The following is a 26073-nucleotide window of genomic DNA, read 5'->3' on the forward strand; positions in this document are numbered from 1 at the left end:
ACACGCATGTCAACATAAAAAACAGTAACAACATGACCCAAAGGCTGTCACAGGTAGCTCATTCAAGTCACGGTCATCTGGTGCAAATTCACATCAGGGACCACAGCGGCTCCCAACAGAGGGGACTGCCCTCCCCAACCTGTACCTGCTCTTCTTACCATTCAGGGCAGATGCCATCCAGTCCAAAAAGACCCAAAACCAGACTGCCCCACTTCTTCCCTAATTTTGGATGTTGGTGGTGATGCCCTCACCATTGTAATTTGTCCCTCCTTGGCCTGTTTGCTTTTGTTTTTTTTTGGGGGGTGCACCAATCCACAGTTTAGCCTTGGGTGGGTAGGTGGGTACTCAGCAGGTGCTCAGTAACCTTCCAGCCAACTCTAGGAAAAGACCCCCTGAGGAATAAATACACAAAATGCACATATTTAAGCGTACAGATCAAGGGATTTTATAGGGGTACAGCAGAGTTATAAATACACAACATGTTGATCCAGATGAGACGACAGAGCTCCTCGAGACTCCCTGAAGGCACCGGGGCTTTAACTGCTCTGGGACTGAACCCCTCTGTCCGGTGGAGGTAAGCCGCTTGCCAGGAGTGGGCAAAGACGTCCTGCTTCATCCGTGCAGTCATGGGGGGCCGGTAGTCCGCTCAGGATGAGAGAGGGCATTGGGGGTGGGGGGGCGCATAAGGGGAATTAAAGGATAGAACATTTAAAAAACGCAAACTGAGAGAAGCGAGCAGGATGACGCTTCCTCCCGCCCCGCACTGGCCAGGGAGCATCTGGGCCAGCGAGGCCCCTGGGGGACGGATGAGGTCAGCCCCCACCCCCTCCCCGGGCCGTACCCCCATTAACCTCTGCTGTGAGTGGGAGACCAGGATGCCTCGAGGCCTCGCGGCGCAAGGCTCGCCAGCCCCGGTGGCCACCAGCCCAGCGTCCGACCTTCCCGGGGTCCTGGCTTCTCGGCTCCGCGCTCACCTGCTCCCCTAAATCTTGCACAGATCTACGTGCATTCTGGAGCCAGGAGCCTCCGCCCGCCGGTGGAGGGGGCGTCTCCCCCCAACGCCGCGGCCTGGCGCTCCCTCCTTGGGAAGCCCATTGGTCCCTAGTTGGCCCCAACTGGCTCCTGTGCCCGCAGCTTCTCCTCGCGCTCGGCCCGGGGCGCTGCAGCCGCGGCCGGGCCGGGGCGGGGGACGGGAATCCGCGGCCCGGGCAGGGCGCCCCCCAACGCCCGCCGGGGCTGCGGGCCGGGCGAGCGGCGGCCGCGGCGGCAGAAAGTGCAGACGCGCCCCGATCGCGCCCGCGCCCGCCCGGCGGCGGTGCCCGCGCGCCCTGCCCGCGCAGGGGAGGGTCCCGGCGAGGCCCTCGGGGGCCGGCGCGCTCCGGGGAGACCGCCCCGCCCCGGCGCGCACCCGGCCGCACCCACTTCCCGGGGGAGGCGCCCCCGCCGCGCCCCGGCCCCGGCTGACGTCACAAGGCACCCAGCCGCCGGCGCCCCGCGGTGCGCGCCCCGCGCCGGTCCCCGCCGCCCGCTCGGCGCCGACTCCAGGCGCGCCCGCCCGCCCGCGCGCGCCCGGCCGCTGGCAGCGCCGCTGAAGATGGCGAGCCCCGCGCCCGCCCGGCCCGCGCAGGGAGGATGCCCGGCGCCCGCGGCCGGCGAGCAGGCGCCGCCGCCCCGCGAGCCCCCGGAGCAGCCGGAGGGCGCGCCCGAGCCGGGGGCGGGCGCGGGCGCGGGGCGGCCGGGGCGGGAGGCCGCCGCCGGGGTGGCCGCCGCCGTGACCTGGCTGCTGGGGGAGCCCGGGCTGTGGCTGGGCGGCCGCGCCGACGAGCTCCTGAGCTGGAAGAGGCCGCTGCGCAGCCTGCTCGGCTTCCTCGCCGCCAACCTGCTGTTCTGGTGAGCGCCGGGCGGGGCCGGGGTGGGGGCGCGCCCGCAGGGCCGGTGACCTTGGGGCGCCCGGGGCGGGCGGAGGGCGCGCGGGGCCAGGGTGGGGGTGCGCGCCGGCCGCGGCGGAGGAAGCGCGGTCAGGTGCGCGCCGCGGTGTCGGCCCCCTGGCCCGCACAGGTAGGCGCACGCTCGCTCCAACTTTCCTCCGGGCGCGCTGCCGGGCGGGCGCTGGCACCGCGCGGTGGGGAGCCCGGCCGGCGGCCGGGGGGTCGGCTGCCCCGCGCGCACCTGTGCCCACAGGTGTGACCGGCGTGCCGGGCAACTTCGGCCTTGGCTTTGAAAAACTCGCAGGTCCAGACCTACGAGCTCGAAGCCTGCCCGAGCAAACGAGCTGGAACTTGTATTGGTTCAGGCACCCCCAGCGGGCACAGCTGGACCAGCGCAGGGGCGCGCTCCAGACTGCGCCGCCTGCACCAGCCGCCGGAGAGGGGCACTGTATGATTCGCTGTTCCGTTCCCCGGAGGGTTGGGTTGATTGTCTTTATTCCCTGATGAGACAACAGGAAGCAAACAGGTGGATGGGGCTCACCCCGCCGCCGCCCTGCAGGAGCGCGCAGGAGCGCGCAGTCCTGCCTTTGGTGAAGCAGAGCGAGTGCTCAAGAATGTTCTCTGAAAAGCCCCTGATTGATCAACAGGTTTGTCTCCCGGGATGGTCAGTTACCGGTGAGGACGGAGGAAGGGTCTGGCCGGGGCCTGACACACGTGCTGTGTGTCTGGTGGAGGGTGGAGAGAAGCTGCCTTTGTCCTCACAACAAACATGAGCGCGCGGTGCCCGCTAAGCAGAACTTGGGCCAGACAGACCTTGTTACCAGACGCAGGTTTCTTAACTTCAAGTCACGAAATAAACACAAACCTTACACAGCCTCCCATTTTCTAGGATCAAGTGAAGCGACTCAGATTGTTCCGAAGATCTGTGCCAGTCCTGGTTTTCTCTTAAAATGAGCCATTTCTTATCAAGGTCCCTGCATGTAAAGTTAACTTTACTTTGTGTCTCTTCACTGTATTTCTAGAGTTTTCCCATTTTTTTTCTGTCCTGCTATGCAGTCACCTGAGACTCAAATAAGGAGGATATGTTGTTGTATCCTAGATTGGGCTAGTCCAGCAGCGATAGGGCTGCTTTCCACTCATTTTATCAATGAGGGGAATTTTCCCTCTTTGAATTTTATTTATTTAAAAAATAACTAATATAGCCTCACAGTTCAAAAGTTTAAAGGTACAAAAGGATAAACATTTTGAACTCTTTCCCAGGGTTCTGCTGGCTACTCAGTTTCCTTCCAGGGACAACCAGTGTCACTAGTTTCCTGTGTATCTTTTCAGCACAGTGAATTTTTCAGCAAACACATGATATTCCCTGCAAATTGTGGCGTATCCTCCTGTTCTTCTGTATCTGGGCCATCATTTCCTTGCTCTTTTTCAGCTGCTTAGAATTCTATTGTAAGGTTGTCACAAATTATTTAATCTATTTCCTATGGATGGACAATGTGTTTCCAAGTTTTGCTAGTTCAGTTATATAAACAAGGTCCTTATGTGTGGAGTACTAGTCGTATAGGCAAGTATTTCTGTAGGATAAATCCTCAGAAGTGGAATTCTGAGTCAGGGGAGGTGCACTTAGTTTCGAGGGATATCACTATGTTACTACATTTCTTTAAGGCTTTGCTAATTTATGCTTCTGCCAGCAGTGAGTGTGATGGCCTGTTTGTACCCTTGCCAACAGCATTTTATCAAACTTTTTCATCCTACGAGTCTGATAGGTTAAGTAGGTATTCCGATATGGTTTAATTTGCATTTCTCTGAGCTTGAACATGTTTTCTTATGTTCAAGAGCCATTATAATTACCTTTTCTTTGCAATATCTGCCTATAAATAGCCTTTGTTCATTTGTTTTTACGTTGAGCCATTGGTCTTTTTGTTGATTTCTAGGAGCTCTTTTTATATTAAGAGCTTTAATGAAATTTCTGCAAAATGAATTGTAGACTTTTTTTCTGTGTTGAATTGGTGGTAGCATCCACTGACAAGAATGATTTTTTCCTGAGATAGTTGAAAGGCACATTGTGTATTATTCAGGAGTGATGTCTTCCATTATTATTATTTTTGTAATGAGTCTGATGGAGAGGCAAACAATGGCTGGGCCTTCAATCCAGGTTAGCTTTCTGTTTTATTTCTTCTCCTGTTTGCAGTTCCACATTCCACACATATGTTTTCTTTGCCAGAAAGATAACAATCCTGCCCTATTTGTTAATTTTATTAAAATTGGGGCAGTTTTCACTGATGATTAACTCATTAAAAAGCTTCTCTGGAGCAAAAGAAAATGCAAAATAATTAGACACCTATTGAATGGAATATTTACACAATATTTAACTGATAAGAAATTAATATTCAAGATATATAAAAACTTTTTTTTTTTTAAAGATTTATTTATTTATTTATTTATACAAGCACTGGGTACAGTCAGAAGCATGGGAGGGTGAGAGAATTCACCAGAGCCAGAGCAGGGAGCAGAGCAGGCAGAAGGACCGAAGTACACTGCTGAGGGGAGCAGCGGGCGGCAGGAGAGGTCTGCGCGCCATGCGGGACCCTCCTCCGGTGGCCGGGGAGCAGCTGGGAATCGAACCGGCACTACAGAGGTTGCGGGCAGCTTCGCAACCCAGCGCTCAACTGCTGCGCCACCGGGGAGGCCCAAGATACATAAAAACTTTAATAATTCAACAATTAAAAAAATAATCCAACTAATAAGTGGGCAGAGATGTGAACACACGGTTCACTCAAGAGGATATTCAGAAGGCCAAAAACACATGAAAAAGTGTTCATAATAATAATAGAGATGCAGATTAAAACTATGGTGAGATATCACCTCATACCCATGAAAATGGCACATATTAAAAAGACCCCAAAAAAATAAGTGTTAGAAAGGATACAGGGAAAAGGGAACCCTAGTCCTCTCTTGGTAAGAATGTCAACCAGTGCAACCATTATGGAAACCAAACTGGGTTTACCTTAAACAACTAAAAATGGAAATATCATTTGACCCAGCAACTCCACTCTTAGGCATCCAAAGAATATGAAACCATCAACACAAAGGCACCTATGTTCCACATTGCTCACAGAAATATTATTTACAATAGCTAGGCCATAGAAGCAGCCTAAATGTCCAATACTGGACGATTGGATCAAGAAGATGTGGTATAGCCACATCATGGAGTACTATATAGCCTCGAAAAAGGATGAAGGCCATCCATTTTCAACATGATGAAATTTGAGAAAATTCTGTGCGGCAAAGTTAGAATGATAAAAACAAATACTGGACATTTACATAGCAGAGAAGTTGATAATGTGAAACACTTTTAGAAGCCAGTGGACATCAGTAAACATCTTGAGGGTTCTGAGGTTAAGAGGGAAGAGGAGGCAAAGGGACAAGGGGACGCAAGGGATGGTGGGTTGGGAAGGGAAGAAAGGCTTGACACACACAAATAGTACTGTATCCTTGCTAATAGAGTCCATCTTAAGTCCTCATTAAGAATATTTACTGTTGATTTAATTTGTTGTGTGAGTATTGGCAGACTGTGTCATTTGAGTAATTGGTCCATAAAAGATAAAATTGGGTAGTTTTTTTTTATTTTTGTTACTTCTTTGTGAATGCTTCCAAGGACGTAAAGCTTTATTTAAATAGTATGTTTCTTACATGATCTTAACCTAGGTGGCCCTCTAATATTCTATGTCTGAGGAATGCTGAAGTACTGTATTGTCTATGAAAAACTCAACAGAACAAGTAGGAGGCACACAAATCTTGTCTTAAGCAATAGTGATGTTTTCTTTTACTTTGATAGGAACTGTTTCTTTTTGGTGAGAATTAACTTTAAAAAAAAACACAAACAATTTAGTACCTGGTACTGGTACCAGCTGTAGCTTTTAAATTTTGAATTTGAGTCCAAAAGCTCTTCATTTATTACATGCCCCAAACCTGCAAGATTTTAGAGCTTACACCAAAAGGACAAAAATTAAGACAGTTATAGAAATGAGTAACTCCAGGCTGCCTGAAGCCAGAGGAAGGATGATTCATTTTGTTGCAATTTGTGGGGAGCCATGGCTTTGCAAATGGACGAGGTTCTGGGGTATCTTCATAAAGAGAGATGCTTGAACCAGACCTTGATGGACAGGAATGATCTGGCAGCTTTAGCACATGGTCCAAGACATTCTAACTCTTCTGAATAAAATGAACAAAAGAATAACAACTTGAAGTTGTACCTAATATTTCAACCAATATGCAATGGATACAAATGCCCCTGGGTTGATAGAGAATAGTAGGCACATGAGAGCAGGGAGGTGTTTTGGAGTTATGTTTGGGGGTAGTGTTTGCTGCAAATGTCCTGCTGTGTATTTGGAAATAGGGAAACTTCTAATAGGCAATGGGGAAAAAAGATGCCTTGGAAAAGAGCCTGTAAATATTTTAATGGATTAGTAAATTGTGGAATGTTTTCCCTCACCCTGGAATACTGTACAGCAATGAAAATAAACTCCAGCTATAGACAACAACATGGATGCATTTTATAAATGAAGGTCTGATCACAGAGGGCCAGCTGGAAGACTCTGGGTCCGGCCAGTGTTCTGTGTATTGATTTGGGTGGTAGTTAGGTGCTGGTCAAGCTGTAATTATTTTAATACTGAGCACCTCACATATACACACATGCATTAGCTATCTTTTATAGAAGACTAAACTCTAAAAATACTGCCAGTTACTAAAAGCAGGCCAATTTAATAGACTGTCCCTATTTTTCACAAGGAGGAGAGGAGTTTTTCAGAAAATTCAAAGGTAGGAAAAATATAATCAGGTAAGTAAAGGAACCACCTTTAGGGAGTATGTTGGCAGGGCTGTTGTTTAGTTGAAAGAAATGGCATGGGCGATTTCCATCTGCTCTGTTAAGAAATGTTCATCAAGAGATCTCTTTTCTTCTATAAAACCTAAATGCTTAATGAGCTCATTATGTGAGATACAGTGAGGCAAGAAAAGGCTTGGAGAGCCAGCATTGCATAGGAGCCCCAGGGCAAAAGGGTTGGGGTGCTGCCTTTAAAAAAAAACACTTTAAATAGCTATTGTTGGAAGAAGGGGAAACACAGGTGCTTGACTCAATAAATTAAAAAAAGAAAGGTTACTAAAATATTAAAAAATGCTAAGAAAACAGTCACAGAAAGTAGAGACCCCCAGGGGGCAGTGGTAAGAAGTGGGCTACCATGCCCTCAAGAGATTGGGGAACAGTCCCTGTTTTCAGGACTGGGCTTGCTCATTCACCAAGGAAGGGGGTGTTTCTTAATTTCTAGTTTTTTTTTAGCATTTGGATACATTTTCCTCTGGCTATCATGGAGCGTTTGAGGGATGGTCTACGAGGAGCATTAAAAAAATTCTTAAATTTAAATGTTAATTGTTTAAAAGGTAGCAGATACTGCCTCATAGTACAAAATTTAAAAATTACAAAAGGGTAAACTGTTTGAGGACATCTTTTCCAAGCCTGTTCTCATCTCCTCAGAAAACCAATGACACCAATTTTAAAACACCCTGAAGTAGGAGGACTCTAATGATGGCAAATGCCTGTTTGTTTTCATCTTTTTTTTAAGATTTACTTTTATTTATGCATACAAGAACTGGGGTGTAGGCCAGAGGTGCAGGGGGTGAGAGGATTCACCAGAGACAGAGTGGGGAGCAGAACAGGCAGATCTACTGAAATGCACTGCTGAGGGGAGCAGCGGGCAGACAGGAGAGGTCTGCTGTGCCATGTGGGTCAGCTCCCTGGCCAGGGATCGAACTTATGCTGCAGTGGCTGTGGATAGCTTCATAGTGCTGAGGCTTTACCCCTTGTGCCACCAGGGAGGCCCTATTTTCATTTTGAAGGCATTCACTTTTTACAGTGTACGGTCAAGAAAATGCATCTAGGCCAAGTGTAGAGGCGAATGCATTCACTTAGGGCACCACAGCAGTAATGATCTAGAACCTTCCTTCCTTCCAAAAGGTGTCATGTGCCCCTTTCCTGACAGGACCTGCCCCCGGGGCCGACCTGTTTTCTGTCACTGGAGGTGAGACTTGCCTTCCCTAAATTCTGCCCAGTGTGTCTTTGTGCCGACTCTGATCCTGGGGTGGCATTCTGAGACCCGGCCCTGGGGTGTGTCCCCACTGGGGATTGGTATCCCAGCCCTGGTGGGTCTCTGTTGGCCCACGAGCTGCTGGATCTTCATTGGAATGTTGCCAGGGTTGGATGTTTCAAATAAGGCTTCTGGAAGAATCTAGGCACAAGTCTTGGTGTGAAATGTCTTTTTGTTGAGCAGAGCGGCCACCTCTGACCCCTGTTGGAAATGGCCTGTGATGGTTCCCTGGGAAAGGCGGGGGATGAGCCGGGTGGCCCAGTTCTGAGTCTTCTTGGCAGTCAGAATCCTGACGTTCAGCGTTCACAGTACTGCCACCTGTGGGGGCTTCGTCACTTCATTTCTTTTTTTTAAAAGATTTATTTATCTATGCTTACAAGAGCTGGGGCACAGGCCAGAGATGCGGAGGTGAGAGGATTCACCAGAGACCAGAGACAGAGTGGGGAACAGAACAGGCAGACTGACCCAAATACATTGCTGAGGGGAGCAGCAGGCGAGACAGGAGAGGTCTGCTGCGCCATGTGGGTTGCTCCCTGGCAGGCCGGGGATCAAACTCATGCTACAGAGGCTTTGGATTGCTTCATAGTGCAGTGCTTAACCCCTTGCGCCACCAGGGAGGTCCTGTCACTTCATTTTGAACCCACCTCTGGAGCTTTGGCCTCCAGAAAAGTCTGTGTAGTGGCCTTATCCCTCAGAGCCTGTGGCGTTGCTTGACCACATCCCTCTCCATCTGTATAACTGCAAGAAAGGGATTTACCTGAGGTGACAACACTGGGGCACATCTGGAGGGGGACTAAGGGCTTGCCCTCTGGTGTTTCGGGCTGGCATCCGAGCATCCAGAATGCCCAAGGCCCACTGGAAGAACTTGGAGCCATGTCCTTCAGGGTTAGTTTGGAAGGCTGCAGAGTCTGACCTCCCATGTAGGGTCAAGTGCCCCCTTCACACTGTCACTGGGCAGTGTGGCCCTGGGGCTTGCCAAGAAGCACACTCCTGGGTCCCGCATGACACCTACTAAACTAGAAACCCTGGAGGTGGGGCCAGAACTTCTGGATTTCCTCCAGCTCGCCTGGGAGGAGAGACACACTCAGGTTTGGGAGCTGCGTTTGAGCTCTTGCTGGAATCATGAGCTCCGTGCAATTCATAGCACAGCCCAAGAAGACGGGGGTGTAATTACAGAGGTGAAGTTGATGCCGGACTTTCCATATCAGACAAACCCGGGAATAAATGGGAGTCAGCACCCAGTACTGTCAGCATGGGAAGACTCCCCAGCCTCGTGCTGGGGGTTCATTCTGGGGTGCAGGGAGTATAAATGATTATTCTCAGGTACCTGGCCATAGCCAAGATTGAAACACAGATACTCAAAAAGGATTGGTGGGCTGAGCTGGACAGTGGGGCTCTTGCAGAATGAAAAGGCTTCAGAGCACTGAAAATAGCTCCAGGCATTTTTATTTATTTATTTTTATTTTATATGTTTTTACATCATTTTTCATTTTTGCACAATGTATGCATTTTCACTTTATATAGTCCCCATGCAGTTCCCACCCTCCTTATTTTGACCTTAATCCCTCCTACCCCCACCCCCTGTAGTGTGTCTCTGGTTTATAATTGCTTGTTGATTTTGATTTTTACTTTATTATAATAAGTCTTTTTCCTGGTCCCTTATTTAGGTTTTCTAAATTCCTGCTATGAGTGAGACCATCCGGTATTTTTCTTTTTCTTTCTGGCTTATTTCCCTGAGCATGATCCCTTCCAGCACCATCCATGTTGCTGCAAATTGCATGTGTTTATCTTTTTTGAATGCTGAGTAATATTCCATGGTGTATATGTCCCACATCTTCTTGATCCAGTCATCTATTTTTGGGGATTTGGGCTGTCTTCATAGCTCACCTATTGTAAATAGAGTGGCTATAAACATAGGGGGCAGGTGCCCTTTTGAAGCATTGTTATAGTCAGCCCTCAGTGAATGTTTTTGGGACGTGGTCCCATGTCTTACTAGACACAGCGGCTCCGTTGTGAGTTCCCAGAGGAGGCTGGGCACCTGGTACCTGGGACCAGGCTGGTCGAGGCTGTTTTACCAAATGAAAAGTTCTTGCCGGAGACTCACCAGGCTCTCCTCTCCGCTGTAATAATGACAAAGGCCAGAGCCAACCTTCAGTGCATCTTTAGTGATTTTGCACAATTTTCTGGCTCTGCTGTTTGGGTAATAACTACTTCAGCTTCTTTCTGCTCCTCTTCTCATTTTCTTTATCCTGTTGTGCATGAGTGTTTCCAAGCTGCCCGATGGATCCCAATGAGTACAAATAAATGAGGCGTGTCGTTATTACTAGCTGCTGGGAACACGGCCGTGTCTAAGACGCAGCCTGATCCCCGGTGACAGAAACAGATCAGCGGGCATCGCTGGTGCTGCGTGGAGCTCAGAGAGCTGGCTTGTAGGCTGGGGCATGTGTGCAGGAGATGGATATCACCCAGGTGTGTGGGGAAAGGAGCCCCTGTGTGGGAGTTAGCCGTGGTGATTCCAGAGAGGTGCCCCAGGAGGCGAGGGGGGTGCTCTCACTTGGAGATGTGGTGACGCCATTCAACAGTCACCAGGTATTGGGCTCCAGTTGCTGGTTAGAAAAATCAGCTGTTCGTCTCTCCTCACCCCACCCAGCAAGGGATTCTTGTCCCCTTTTGCAGAGGCGGGTGTTGAGTTCAGGGCGTTGAAGTCACTTGCAGAGATAGCACCACGCCTGGCTTTGAGGCTTGAGGCCTTGCACTTGCAGGTGCTCCTTCCGGGTCTCTGAGGAGCAGCATTCACAGTCACATCAGAGAAGGGGAGAATCTCCTGCTCCCCCCTTCCGGGGCCAGGCTCCCTGCAGGGCAGGGCAGAGCTCCCTCTGTGATCTGACCCTTGGGCTAGCTCCTGACTTAGCAGGGGAAGCTCACAGCCATTCAGGAAATCCTCCTCCTCTCTAGCCCCTGGCCTTCAGCCTCGGGAGTTGCCTTATTTTGAAAGTGAGAAGCTGCATTTGAGCTGTTTCTCTTTGCACTCCTGTCCTGCACCCCCTCCAGCTCCCCAATCTCCATCCACTCAGCAGAGGCCGGTGATGCCTGGCTGGGGACTCTGAAGGGCACTGGAATGTGGGACAGGGAGAGGCCAGGCTGATGACATGGGGGTGAGAGCAGGAGGGGCTCTGGGGGGATCCCAGAGGGCTGGGTGTGGAAGGCACCTCTTCCTCTGAGGGGGGCTGTGGGCATGCCTGTGGTCGGGGGCGGGCCATGAGCGGGCCCCATTACTCTCAGTTCCTCTTTGAAGGTGAAGTTTGTGGGAGGATGAGATGATTGCGCTTCCGTGGAGATGGACACCAGGAAACCATAGCTGAGCGGGGTGGGGGTGTCATCCACGGCTTTGCTTTTTTGCCTTTATTCTTCTCTGGCCTTTTCTTCAGTGAATACTTTTTTTTAATCACATTCCTGTATTTTCTTTTTTAAAGATTTATTTATTTATGGATACAAGAGCTGGGGTACAGGCCAGAGGCGTGGGGGGCGGGGTGTGTGTGTGAGAAGATTCACCAGAGACAGAGTGGGGAACAGAACAGGCAGATCCACTGAAACACACTGCTGAGGGGAGCAGCGGGGAGACAGGAGAGGTCTGCTGCGCCATGTGGGTAGCTTCCTGGCCAGGGATTGAACTTGTGCTGCAGTGGCTCCGGGTAGCGAGCTGAGACTTAACGCCTTGCACCACCAGGGAGGCCCCTCAAGGTGCTTTTCTTAACGGACTAGTACTCAGTTTAGTGTTGTGGCCCCTGTACTGCACTTCAGCTGTGAGTCTTGCCTGGGGATTGCCTGTTTGCTAAAGAAACGAGACCCAAGAGCGGTGATTTCCACATGTAACTGCAGACACACCTGTCCTCTTTGCTGATTTCATTGTGCTCGGAAGGAAATATATTTGTCGGGGGAGAAGGTGATGCTATGCAATGGCAGACGTGCTGGGTGAGGCGCGGCCACTTGCCGTTGCAGGGGAATGTGGCTCTGGCGCCACCCACCAGGCGCTGTCCCCACCCTTGCCCGGACTCTGAGCAAACTTCCCTGGGAAAGAGCAGCTCACATCAGGCCGGGGCCCTGCAAGGGAGCCCGGAGGCCTCCTGCTCTCCCGCTCCACGCCTTTGGCCAGTTTTCCCTCGACACACCCTGGGGCACACCTGGCCTTGGAGCTGTGCAGCCAGTGACTAGGCTTTTAACCGGGACTCCTGCTGGGCCCTGTTTGCTGGGCTCTTTGATGTGGCTCTTCTTCCCTCTCACCCCACCCAGTGAAGGATCCCTGCCCCATTTTGCAGTGGAGGATAATGAGGTCCCTGCATTGAAGCCATTTGCCCTAAGATGATGGTAAGTGGAGAATTGGCATCGCCACCAGCGTCTGTCTGTTTGTCCCCCAGTCACCCAGATGTGCAGCACGGGGAGGCTGCAGTATGAAGTGGGAGCCTGATTTCCTGTGGCTGCTTCCTGCAGACAAAGTTAATCCAAGAGCATCAGCGTCAGCGAAAGGCCCAGACACACGTATCCCATACATCAGTGTAATACGAACATTCCTTATATGTGATATGTTGGTGTAATATGCACACTGACTTTATATATAGCTTCGTATTACCAGTGTGTACATTCTCCCACCCTGTCGTGACACGGAGCCACTGGAAAGTACCACATGCAAACTGAATGTTCCGAACCCTTGAAGTCTTTCCTCCTTTAAATGGCAATTACCATAGGAAGGTATTTCCATTTTTTAAATTTTTAAAAAATATTTATTTATGCATACAAGAGCTGGGGTACAGCCCAGAGGTGGTGGTGGTGAGAGGATTCACCAGAGACAGAGTGGGGAGCAGAACAGGCAGATCCACTGAAATACACTGCTGAGGGGAGCAGCGGGGAGACAGGAGAGGTCTGCTGTGCCATGTGGGCAGCTCCCTGGCTGGCCGGGGATCGAACTCATGCTGCAGAGGCTGCAGACAGCTTCATAGGTAGCGCCTTACCCCATTGCACCACCAGGGAGGCCCCGAAGGTATTTTCATTTTGGGGAACAAAATTTGCACTATAAAATATTGTTTGTTAAAAAACATGAGGAGCACAAAATAAAACAAAAGCATCAGTCATCTGCCCATGGCCAGTTATCCATCCGCTTTAGGGAAAGAAGTTATTTGACGTTTCTAAATCAGCTTCATCCCCCAAGAAGCCGCCCTTTGCCATCTTTGTTTTCTGTTGCAGGCATCAGTTGCCCAAACCAGCCCGCCTGTCTCCCCTCCTCTCATCCCCTTTGGGCGTTTGCCCTTTTGACCCTGGATGGTTTCTCTCTCCCCCCACACGTGAGATGGCACCTGGGCTCCAGTGGCAGCCTCTTGGCGGCACCTCTGGTGCTGTAGACCGGAACCCAAAATATGGAGGGGAGAAAACGTCCCTCTGGGGAGCGATGGGGTGACCTGATTCGATCTCAGGCTGCCAGGGACACTGGTTTTCACTGTGTCACTCGGCTACCAAGTGTGTCCACTGTCCGCGGGCCGTTGTCTTGACTCACCCTTGAGCCTCTGCCAAGCTTTCAAACACACGCCTTCTGCCAGCAGCCCCACATAGCCAATTTTGGGGGGCAGCGGGGAGGAGCTGGCCTGGAGTTCTTGCTGCACGGTTGGGCTTGTGCTCGGGACGCTTGCCTGCCATCTGCAGGCTCGGTCAGCAGCCCCCCACTCCTCACCCCCGCAGCTCGGCCACTGCAGGGGAGTTTACCCTGGACTGAGGTGGGTTTGTCTTAGAAACTCAGAAGCCTGTCGCCCCGTTGGAGAGCCTCAGGAGGCGCACTCACCCTTCCTTACTAGGTTTCCTTTCTTCTTCTCCCCCGAATTGTTTTGCACGGGCGTCACCTGCCTCGTCTGGAGAGTTGGCCTGGCTCTGGAAGTCTCAGGTGGAATGATCAGGAGAGACATATGTTTTCCGTGGGAGCTGGGCTGGGCCTTGCGGAGGAGGCTTTGTCTCCCTTGTTTAATTAGAGGCGGTGGCTGGGGTTGTTTCTGCCAGGGCGTCCTGCCCGTGTGTGCACAGAGGGGCCACTTCAGGCCACACCCCCGTGTGAGTTTCTCACTGTGTGTGCGGGAAGGAGTGGCCCTGTCCCCCCAGGACGTCTTGGCAACTCCTCTGGCCTTGCCGTGCTGTCGCTCTTTTCTGGCAAACAGCGAGAAGCAGTGAAAACAAACACACGTCCCCCGAGAGTCACCGCGCACAATCAGGTGGCTCTGCTGTTCCTCTGGGTGACTCTGGGGTCTCAGGGTGACTGGGGTGACGCCTGTGACTCACACCCCGCTTGCCGCTTTCTCCATGGATTCTGTTCATATTAGGAAGATACAGCGAAGCTCGCTGTCCAAGGTGTTTTTCTCCTCTTCTGGAGTAAAAAGGGGGGGCCGGGGGCTAATGATTTAGCTGCTAAACCCCAGAGGGCTCAGCTCATAACCAAGTTTGTCTTCTTACATCTCAGCTCAGGACTCGAATTCTTATGGGTGAACCTTAGACCTGACTGATCTTTTGTTCCCGGCTTATTTCCCTTTTGCCGATTTCCTGATCTTTTTATATTTCTTCAGCTAAGGTAGGTGTGGACAGGCTCTCAGCTACTTTTTGGACTGAGATGTAGTAGAAATAAATGCTCCGGGTGCAGGCGTGTGTGTCTGTCTGTCTGTGTCTGTCTGTCTGTGTCTGGGGAGGTGGCCTTCTGAAATGACGTGAACTAGCCTCTGGCAGGATGAACCAAGCTCAGGGACTTAACCTGAGCCTCAGTTTCCTCATCCGTGGAACACAGGCCCCTCATGCAACCAAGATAAGGATGGTGGAGCCAGCCCCAGTGCGTAACATGCAGGATGGGAATTCTCCACCTGGCGTCCCTTGTGCTGTGGGCCTCCCCTGGTGGTGCAGCGGTGGGCTGCGAAGCTGCTGGCAGCCTCTGCAGTGCCAGTTTGATCCCCGGCCACAGGAGGAGGGTCCCACATGGCGTGCAGACCTCTCCTGCCGCCCGCTGCTCCTCTCAGCAGTGTACTTCGGTCCTTCTGCTGCTCTGCTCCCCGCTCTGGCTCTGGTGAATTCTCTCACCCTCCCGTGCTTCTGGCTGTACCTAGTGCATGTATAAACAAACAAAATAAAATCTTTAAAAAAAAAAGAGAGAACCTTGGAGCCCTTGGGGTCATCCCTGTGGGTTTTCTAATAGTGCTCGGGAAACAAGCCGGCAGGGAGACAGCAGCTTGGGCCCCTCTGAGTCTCTCTACGCTCTTTCCTTTCCTAGCTGTTCTCAGCCGCTCCCCACGGCACTCGGCTGCACCCCGTCTTCCGTGATGCTGCCCCTATAGGCTCAGCTTCCAGGCCAGGTGTGCCCACCAGGCAGGCCCACAGCACGCTCCAGGTGTCCGCCTCAGGCACGTGTACCCCGAGCCTAGGCTCCCCAGCGCCTCCTGCATTCAAGGCCGCAGGTGACAGTCACAGAGGCCGGCGGCGAGGCCTGAGCGTCTTCCTTTCCCCTCCAGGGTGTTATGTGGTGTTGTGATCATCTTGGGGTTGAATGAGAACAGTGAGTGCAGGTTCGTTTCCTGGGGCAGCTGCTGGGCCCAGTTGTCCTGCTCTTCGAGGGATGTGTGTGTCGGGGCTCCCCGTCATGTCCTCACTGGGGCGTTTTCATCAATGCTCGACTCAGCTGCACTGCAGGGGGTGCAGGACGGTGGCCTTCAGCTGCGGCCTCCAGGAGGGCAGACTCGCTCGTGCAGTGCTCCCTGTTTCTCGCGGCGGACATTTGAAACAAACCAGACGTGGCCCCGTGTTTACGTGTCACTTGGATCTTTAACAGGATGTAACCCAAGGTCCGAACCGAAGTGTGTGGGATGAAGGGTGTAGCACCAGCAAGGCACAGGGCGGGCTTTCTGATCCGGGCAGATGGGTGAAGGGCAGTCCTGGAGCCCTCGGTGGCTTTTCAGGCTTTATTGAGCTTTTTACACCATTTGTAGTGCGGCACCCAGGTACACGGCTGGCCGGGGGGCCAGGAGGCTGGCAGGCCTCCCAGGCCTTGGCGAATCTTCACTCTTTCTGGACTCTCTAGCATTCTCTCATGCTCTCTTTGCTGCTGCTTCTGCTGCCATTGCTGTTTCTTCTGCTACTCTGCTGGCGTCCCTGTGATGCCACCCCTATAAGCCCAGTCTCTCAGCCCAGGTGCGCCCACCTGTTGCATGCCCACACCCTACTCCAGGTGCCTGCCATCAGGCGTGCATATAGGACCGCAGGGATCTAGCATTAATGCTAATGGCGGGAGGGCAGAAAATCCTGACAGTTTCATTTACCCTACAGAGGGTAAAGCAGGTGCCAGGGTCACCCCCATCTTGGTGATCTGTTTGTTCTGAGCTGCCCAGTGTCTTAAATTCAAACGAGCAGCAGCTCAAGAGAAGGCCTGCCTTCCAAGGAGGGCATGAGGGAGGGTCCTTGACTCCACTGCAGGATCATTGCCTTGATGCAGAAGTGGACCTGGCACAGGCAGGTCAGCCCCCACACTTGGCCCAGTGTGGTGTCAGGGAATGGAGGGCCTAGGCCCTCTGAGACCTTGGAGCCGAGTCTGGGGTCTTGAGGGGATGGTGAACCCATGGGGCCCACCGGTAGGTGGCTGTAATCTTGGACAACAGCTTACTGGGGTATAATCAAGATTCAATCACCTGGGTAAGAATTGGCTGGAGCCAGGGATGCAGAGCCCTGGCGGGGGCCTTATCCTGAGGATAAGGGGAAGAAGCTGGGCAGAACCAGGTTGGCCAACAGGACAGAACCAAGTGGGGGCAGGTGCCACACATGGGGGTGGCGTTCTTTGCATCCTTGGGTTTTCGGGGTGAAGGAGGTAGATGAACAGAGATCATCTACAGCTGTGGTGATGCTGTCCTCAGATGGGCAGAAAGGCCGAGTCCCTCTTGAGGATTCCGGACAGGGTCAGGTACTTTGGAATGGTCTTTTGACCAGAATGTGGACATGAGCTGATGAGGGCTTGCCTACAACTCAGTGGGCATTTAAAAGGCAGGAGCTGCTATGACAATTATTTGTTCGTCTCTTTTCTAGAACTTTCTGGTGCTTTAGATCAGTTGATTAAAATGAATGTCCAGGAACTTCATAGACAATAGATCTGGAGTCAAGAGGACTCAGTGTTTCAATTATAGATGCACTTTTTAAGACGAGTTGCTCCAGCTTGATTTATTTATGAATCTATACTTTCCATATATTTGATTTTATTGGGTTGCTTAGGAGCATCCAATGAGCTGGAGAAGTGAACATACCCAGCCTAAGGAGGGTCCTCATTGCACACAGCTGCTCTCCCAGGTGTGTTCCCGAATGCTCGTTGACTTCACTAACGTGCATATGACACCCCCCACCCCCCGAAGAGCTAGTCATAGATGCCTCTTCAGCACCTGCCCCCATGTCTTGCACCCAGGTAGGGCTGTATGTATTAACTGACTTGCGTGCATGGTTGATTGATTGCTGAGATTCGACTGGATGCTTGGGCCAGTTGTGCCTCCTGCCTCTAGGCTAAGGGTCTGTGCACTCAACGTGTGAATGGGAAACAGCCTGAGAGATGACTGCAGCCCAGAAACCATGTAAATCCCCGTGTCTCCTCTCCTTCCCCTCCCCAGGATTCTGATCTACCAAATCCAGAGATGGACCCAGAAATCTGTATTTTAAAAAAGTGTCCCAGGTAATTCTGTTGATCAGCCACTTGGGGAAAAGATTGATCTAAAGCTGAAGATATGTTGGTGTCAGAGGAGCTCGTGGGGTGTTTCTCACTGGCTGTGCTGGCTACTTTGTGCAGCTGTGATCTGGTCCAAAACTCAAACTACGCCAGGTGCCATGGACAGATGCTCAGATGGTGTCATTACGTCTTCAGATGTCATGTAAGGACATTGTTTCAAATAATGTCAAATAAACTAATAAACCCAAATAAACTAATTGGGCGGACATGATAACAGCTTCCTGTCAGATATTTTCACGTCTCTTTTTACCCCCATTTTTCTTCTGCTGCTGCCTTTTTTTGTGATCAGATCAGGTACTTAGTAATTAGCCTACTGGTAACTCAGCAGGTGTGCTGCAGAGGCTGCCTCTCCAGCCTGCTGGGGCTGTCAGGACCGGCTGCAAAGGCCCCAGGCTATGGGGATGGGCAGGTAATGTACACTAGGCGGCACGAGGGAGCAGGCTGCTCTGCTCAGGTGCGCTTGACTTGATTTCTCCAGGACTTTTCTCCTAATTGCAATGCAAGACAAAGCAGGGCTAATTTCGCGTTGTCTTGACCTGGGATGGACTTGGTTCCACTCCAGCCATGTCCTTGGCTCTGCTCACTCCTGGACTCAGGAACACAAACTCCCTGCTGATCCCCCCACGGCTGTGGACTGCTCCTCCTCGCCTTGCTGACCGGGGCGCATTCCCTGAATTCGCTGGATTATCACCAGTGGTTTCGACTGGAGTGAGCCTGTGTCCCTCTGCCTCTGCAGCTGACCGTGCTGGCTGCTGGGTCTCCCCATTCTGTGTCTGCATGTCTTCCAGAATTTCTCGTGTCCCTGTGGCATACTCTCACCCCCTTTTTTCACTTCATATTTCTTTCCTCTCATGTTTCTAATCCATATTTTTGCTCTTCACAACTAAAGAACTACTTCCTCTAGTCTCGTTTGTTCCTGTTTTTGTCATTAACCAAGTCATTGCTTGACTTGCCTCCATTTTATGATTACCCTTTCTTTCCAAATTATTTAGAACTATGTCTTGATATTTTTAAAGATTTATTTTTATTTATGTGTAAAAGAACTGGGGTGAAGGCCAGAGGTGCAGAGGGTGAGAGGATTCACCAGTGTGGGGAGCAGAACAGGTGGATCTGCTGAGACACTGCTGAGGGGAGCAGTGGGCGAGACAGGAGAGGTCTGCTGCGCCATGTGGGATAAGGATTAGTTTTTTTTTTTACACATGAGATGCACTAAATGTTATCATTTGCACCTGTAACCAGAGAAGTTTTTTCTGCTTTTGTGAACGGTCCCTTTCTCTGCTTTGTAAATAATTTATTCTATCGAGCCATTAAATGTGGCCTTGCCAAACTCACCATGCAGTAATGGGAGATTTAGTTCAGTTTTTCTTGCCAAAGAGACACATAGCTAGGCAAAAAAACCCAAAAAAAATGCTGTGTAGGTAGCTGCTGAGTGGCGCTCTGTAGAGGTAACTCGAATCCGTCATCTCTTCCATCATAGAAAGTGTCCCCCAGCTCAGTACCTGTGCATCCTCCACCCCCCCCACCTGAGCAGGCACCCCAGGACCCCCCACAACCTGGGGTGCAGGAAAGATAATAAGGGGACAAGGAGAGCCGGGGCCAGACAGGGCTCTGAGAAAGGGAAGGAGCTGGTCACAGGTGGAATCAGCCCCCACCCTGTCCTGCCCCATGGAGAATCTCTGTGGAGTGAGGAGTGGGTGCCTGGCTCTGTGACTGTGGCCGTGAGCTGTGAATGCAGACATATTGATATGAGTCCAAGTCCATCATTTGGTTGGAAAAAATTCTACATGAAATGTGAAATGTGTATGGGGCTTTCTGCAAGGACATAATATGGAGATCCCCAGCCTCCTGTCTGTCATGTGACCATTAGTACAGTGGTGTCTGTGCATTTGCTTGGGCTTTCTGCAACCCCCTTCTGTTGTCCTAATATCCTTCTTTCTGTCTGAACTCGTGGATTGGGGCTCATTTCTAGTCTGACCCAGACAGCAGGTAGTGAATAGTCCCTAGAGTCATCCCAGCAAGACTAGTGGGCCAAGGCAGTTACTGGATTTCCAGATTAAAATTTAAAAATGTTCCTGAGCCTCCCCTGGTGGCGCAGGTGGTTGAGCGCAGAGCTGTGAAGCTGTCTGCAGCCTCTGCAGCGCCGGTTTGATCCCCGGCTGCCGGCGAGGGTCCCACATGGTGTGGCAGACCTCTCCTGTCTGGCCCACTGCTCCCCTCAGCAGTGTATTTCGTCAGTCTGCCTGTTCTGCTCCCCACTCTGGCTCTGGTGAATCCTCTCACCCTCCCACACTTCTGGCCTGTACCCTGGTTCTTGTATAAATAAATAAATAATTCTTCAAAAATAAATAAATAATAAAAATAATAAAAATGTTCCTGAATCAGAATGAAAGAGAAATTTTTTTTTAAAGTAAGAAGAGGGCGGGCCTCCCCGGTGGCGCAGTGGTTGAACGCTGGGTTGCAACGCTGCCTGCAGCCTCTGCAGTGCCAGTTCGATCCCCGGCTGCAGGGCGAGGGTCCCACATGGCGCGCAGACCTCTCCTGCCACCCGCTGCTCCCCTCAGCAGTGTACTTCATCACTCTGCTTGTTCTACTCTCTGCCCTGGCTCTGGTGAACTCTCTCACCCTTCCGTGCTTCTGACTGTACCCAGTGCTTGTATAAATAAATAAATAAATCTTAAAAAAAAAAAAAAAAGAATTCCAAAAAAAAAAAAGTAAGAAGAGGGCCTCCATGGTGGCGCAAGTGTTTAAGTCTCGGCACTGTGAGCTATCCATAGCCACTGCAGCACAAGTTCCGAGTTCCATCCCCGGCCGGCCAGGGAGCTACCCACATGGTGCAGCAGACCTCTCCTGTCTTGCAAACTGCTCCCCTCAGCAGTGTACTTCAGTCATTCCACCTGTCCTGCTCCCCGCTCTGTCTCTGGTGAGTCCGCTTACTCCCTACACCTCTGGCCTACACCCCAGCTCTTGCATGCATAAATAAATCTTGAAAAAAGTAAGAAGAAAAGGCAAATGGACAAATTTCCCCAATATGAAAATGACTCAGAAATGCTGCACTGGTGTGGCCAGACGTCATCCAGGGATGGGATCGTCCTAAGCTGCGCGTGAGTCAGCTGGGTCCGGCGGGGCTTGTGTAAAGCTGTCACTGCGTGGAAACGGAGGAGCTGCCACAACTTGCTAAAAGAAAGTGCCAGAGTGATTTGCACAATTTTACCTTTTCAGTAGCAGCTAAGCCATACAGGATGCCTTTGTAAGACAGCGGGTATTGTTCCACACACGTCACTGTGTATGTTCGTGTAATTTATGCTTATGTGTAGCATCTGCGTGCCATGCGTAATGCTAATACAATTTCTTTTTTTAAAGATTTATTTATGTATGCATACAAGAACTGGGATACAGGCCAGAAGTTTGTGGGGGGGGGGTGAGAGGATTCAGCAGAGACAGAGTGGGGAGCAGAACAGGCAGATCTACTGAAATACACTGCTGAGGGGAGCAGTGGGTGAGACAGGAGAGGTCTGCTGAGCCAAGTGGGTAGCTCCCTGGCTGGGGATCGAACTCACTTGTGCTGCAGTGGCTGGTGATAGCTTGAAAGCACTGAGACTTTAACCCCTGCACCACCAGGGAGGGCCTGAACCACACCTGATTAAAAACGGGCGAGGATCTGACTAGGCCGACTGCCACAGGAGACCTGCAGGTAGCAACAGGTACATGAAACCGTCACCGTCACTGGGCAGGGACATGTAAATCAAAGCCGCATACGAGACCACCTGGCACCTGTGAGAGCGGCTGTCAGCCCAAGACCAGAAGCAAGCGTTGATGAGGATGTGGAGGGAGGGGAGCCCTCACATGCTGGGGTGCGGCCATGAAGGGCACCGCTGTGGAATCAGCGCGGCGGCTTCTCCGAGTGTTAGGAACAGACTCCCACACTCTCCAGCTCTTTCACGCGTCGGTACCTGCCTCTGTCCACCTGGCAGATCTGACTTCTCCAGGGAGGCAGGGCTTCGGGCACCGCGAGAGCATCTCTCTGGGCTGTGGTGCTCTGCTCTCGGCTCTGCTCCCGTGGCCTTTCCAGAGGACGTGGGTTACACTTAATTGCTAACTCGTCTGCTTGCTGGCTCTGCCTGGGCAGGCGGGGGTTTCATCATCGCTGTGGTCTCCAGGGCTACCCAGTGTCTGCCAGACGCTGCCCAGACTGTGCCCAGACTCTGCCCTCCCCTAGCAATAACAGGATCCCACAGGAAACTGTGCATAAGAAATGTTGAGCTTTCTGAGTGTGAGATGGATTTCACTAGCGTTGGGGATTCTAATGGAGGAATTTGGGGGTCACATGGAAGGGAGGATAGCATTTTTTCTGTGCTATGGCCACTGAGTTTGGGTCACTGAATTACCTAGGATCCAACCGGCAGGGGTTTTTTCGATATATTTTTTTAAAGATTGATTTATTTATGCATTCAAGAGCTGGGGGACAGGCCAGAGATGGTTCGCATATAAAGCAAAGATTTGGCTGGAAGGACTTGGTTCAACTATGTTTTATAACCTTTTAAATTGTCACTTTTTTAAGTTCAAAACTCCAATTTTCTTGGGAGCTTTCATTTTAGCTAAGGTAACCATGTTTTGTTTATAAATCTAGCAAATTTTAATAAACATTTTCAAGAGCATCTGGTGAATAATTGTCCTCATTAAAAATTTATATTTCTTTAGACATTTTAAACTGCCCTTGTAAATTTCGTATTTTCTGTTCCTTTGAAGAACTTGATATTCAGATTTACTAGGGCTGTACCTAAGGAAGTGGGGGCCACCTGCATGAGCTCCCACCTGCAGAGAAGGGATAACATTGCAGGGGATGGAAGTACATCAAATAGGCTCCTAGCAACAGCAAAATGGAAACTTTGGGGCGTCTATCTGAAGAATATGAAATCATTAGTTCAGAAAATTATCCTCTCCAGTGTTTACTGCGGCATCATTTACAACAGCCAGGCCGTGGAAACAGCCTCAGGGCCCCCGGGTAGAGGCTGGGTCAGGGCGACGTGGTCTGTCCGCACGGCTGATCCTGTTCAGGAAAGAGGGGTGTTACCAAGTGGCGTGAAATGGAAGACATCGGGGGGAAGTGTGTGTATTGAAGTCAGCACGGGATGAGGACCAGCATGGGCTGATCTCACCTACTTTCATAAAATAAGGCATCAAAGTGGATGAACTGATACAGCAAAATAATTACAAACTTGGAGACACTGAACCAAAGTGAGGTTCTGAGGTTAAGGGTGAGGGAGAAAGGGCTGAAGAGGTGGGTGGGGGGAGAAAAATAGGTAATTCATGTGTATCAAATGGATTAGAAAGAAGCAAAATTAATTTTTATGAAAGGGAGGAAGAAAACCAACTTAGCGACCTTGAGAGAACACTTAGGAAAGGCCCCATTATCTTGAAAGCTGATAAATAATCAAGTGTTTTTTTATTTTTAATTTACACTGTTTAATTTACACTGTTTAAAAATGAACAATGATGTAAAATATAAATAAATATATAGTCAAGTTTTGATCTGCCTTTCCTGTGGGATCTCTCAGGTTAATCATACTCTGGGGTGTCTTTATAGCTGGGACCCAGCTGCTGCCTGAAGCCAGGATGCAGGGCTTCACCTGCCCACAGCCCCAGCCAGGCCCTCACCTGCAGTGGCTGCTGAGACCACATGAGCTCCAGGTGGAAGCTCCCGCCCCCATGCTAAGGTTACAGAACAAAAACTCGGACCTAAATCTGCTCAAGTCTCTAAATCCAACTACCCGTTTTACTGGCTGTGAAGGGAGAGTGGAAAATGTTAAACAACCACAGGATAAATGAGGAATTCTCAGACTCTGGAAAACTTGACAGATGAGTCTGCTGCTTCCAGAAGAACTACAGTGCATGACTTTTTCAGATCCGGATTCGGGGTGTGTGTGGGGGGTGTGGGGGTGTGGGTGTGGGTGTGGGTGTGTGTACATGAATGCTGACAGGATATTGAATAACATTAAGGAATTCAAACAGTTTTTGAGGTTTGATATTGGTATTGTTAGGTTAAGTCATCCTTTTTGAAGAAAAATAATATTTTCAAATTAAACTATATGCCATTTGGGATTTACTTCAAAACGTCTTGGCGGCGGTGGGGCGGAGGTGGAGGGATTATAAAAGAAACCAGATCAGCCATGAATGGAGAGCTGTGAGGCGTTTCATGCTCTGACATCTTTCTCTGAGTATGGTTTGTGTTTACCTAAGTAGATTTTTTAAAGAAAATTTAGTAATCCAGGCTTTCTCAACTATTAGGTGATTCCTGTAAAGTGAATACAATAAACTCATTACCGTTTCTAAGATTTTGATTACAAGACTAAATTATACATGTTGAAACCATGTACCTTAAATAGTATAAAATACCAAAAGTGCATTGAACACTAATCATTAACTAGGGATTTGCTTCTCTACATTTCTGTACTTAATTTGGGGGGTTAAGAGATGCTAAGCTGCCCAGGACACAGCTCTGTGATCCTGCACAACTCTGGCAGCGCCTTCCTAAGGAGGCTTGGAGGTGACCTTCTCGTCTGACTGTGGGTTCCTAATGACCTACGAGACCCTCGAAGATGCCAACTTGAACAAAACACGCGGGCATCCCCAGCTCCTTGGGGCTGCTATGACGGTGCCCTTCAGTGAGATCTTCTGGCAGCTGGGACTGTGGGTCAAGCCCTGTCTGGACCTAGTTTTTCTATTCCTGGAAGTTTATAATTTCTACTAAAGGACTAGGGAATGGCGTTCACCACCTCACTTGGTTTTGCATTTCTTTACCTTTTAAAAGATACATAAATGGCTTCCAGGTTAACTCCAGAGACCTTGCAACTTGAGAGAACTTTCTCTCCTTGGCCTCTGCCTGACTCTGCAAAGCAAGCCCATCTAATGCAATGCAATCACTGCAGGTGCCCTGAGAGCTGCAGGAGGCTGACCATGAATTGCAGCTCATTAGTGAGCCCTGGGCCCTGTGGAGGGTCACAGCCAGCATTTAAAAATAGCATGGAGGGCCTCCCTGGGGCACAGGCGGTTAAGCACCGCACTATGAAGCAATCGCAGCCTCTGCAGCACGAGTTCGATCCCTTGCCAGCCAAGGAGCAACCCACATGGTGTAGCAGACCTTTCCTGTTTCCCCGCTGCTCCCCTCAGCAGTGTATTTCAGTAGATCTGCCTGTTCTGCTCCCCACTCTGTCTCTGGTGAATCTTCTCACCCCCTGCATCTCTGGCCTGTACCCCAGCTCTTGTATGCATAAGTAAATAAATTTAAAAAATAAATAAATAAAAATAGCATGGAACTGAGTGGAAAGTATCTAAAGGCATTGCAGAGTTTAAGGATAAATATTATTTTTTGAAACTTTGGTCTCATTTTTATCTATTTAGATGCAAATGAATTTCTTACTGTGACTCAACATCAAAAAATTTTGCAAATTGTCACTTTAGCGTCAAATAGGGATAATAGCATGATAGACAATAGCAAGCATTAATCATAAACTGATAGGCAGGAACAAAACACTAAAAAAAATCCTTGATTAAAGCAAACATAAGAGGGCCTCCCTGGTGGCTCAGGGGTTTGAGTCTCAACACTGTGAAGCTATCAGCAGCCTCTGCAGCACAAGTTTGATCCCCAGCCAGGGAGCTGACCCACAGGGCACAGCAGACCTCTCCCGTCTCCCCTCAGCAGTGTATTTCAGTGGATCTGCCTGTTCTGCTCCCCACTCTGTCTCAAGTGAATCCTCTCATCCCCCTCACCTCTGGCCTGTACCCCAGTTCTTGTATGCATAAAAAAATAAAAATCTTAAAAAAAAAGAAAGAAAAACATCTAAACCTATCAGTGAAAACCAGAAACCAGCTGTCGTGTCTTCTCTCTCTGTTGAATTCCGCTGACTTACACTATTTGTAGGGGCAACCATCCCAGACCAGGCCAGTCTCATTATTGATTCGGGCAGATAGAAAAGAATCTTGGGGCCCTCGGTAGATTTGACGGGCCTTTAATGCTGACGCAGGGGACTAGGTACACAGGCAGACCAGAGGCAGGGAGGTGGGGAGGTGGCAGCAACCAAGCCTCTCAGTCCCTGTGGGTTCTGCTTGATTTCTCTCTGGCTTCTCTCTTTCTCTCTCCCTAGTCTCTCGTAATGATCAGCTCACTCTCACCTGGTATCTGTATTACAGGTGTGCGTGCCCTGTGCTCTCTGGCTTCTTGGCTGGAGTGTCCATA

General features: G+C 50.3%; 1 protein-coding gene across 1 annotated transcript in view; it reads left to right on the top strand.

The window, feature by feature from the left end:
* Positions 1 to 1587: 1587 nt before the first annotated feature.
* Positions 1588 to 26073, top strand: part of RETREG1 (reticulophagy regulator 1) — a 105087-nt gene continuing 80601 nt past the window's right edge. Inside the window, exon 1 of the mRNA XM_037529499.2 lies at positions 1588 to 1890. Within this exon, the coding sequence (XP_037385396.2) occupies positions 1595 to 1890 (296 nt within the window). The 5' untranslated portion in view covers positions 1588 to 1594. The remainder of the gene's footprint in view (positions 1891 to 26073) is intronic.

Source organism: Talpa occidentalis, unplaced genomic scaffold (assembly GCF_014898055.3).
Source record: "Talpa occidentalis isolate TD23 unplaced genomic scaffold, MPIMG_talOcc4v2.1 talOcc4.6, whole genome shotgun sequence".
NCBI classification, from domain to species: Eukaryota; Metazoa; Chordata; class Mammalia; order Eulipotyphla; family Talpidae; genus Talpa; species Talpa occidentalis.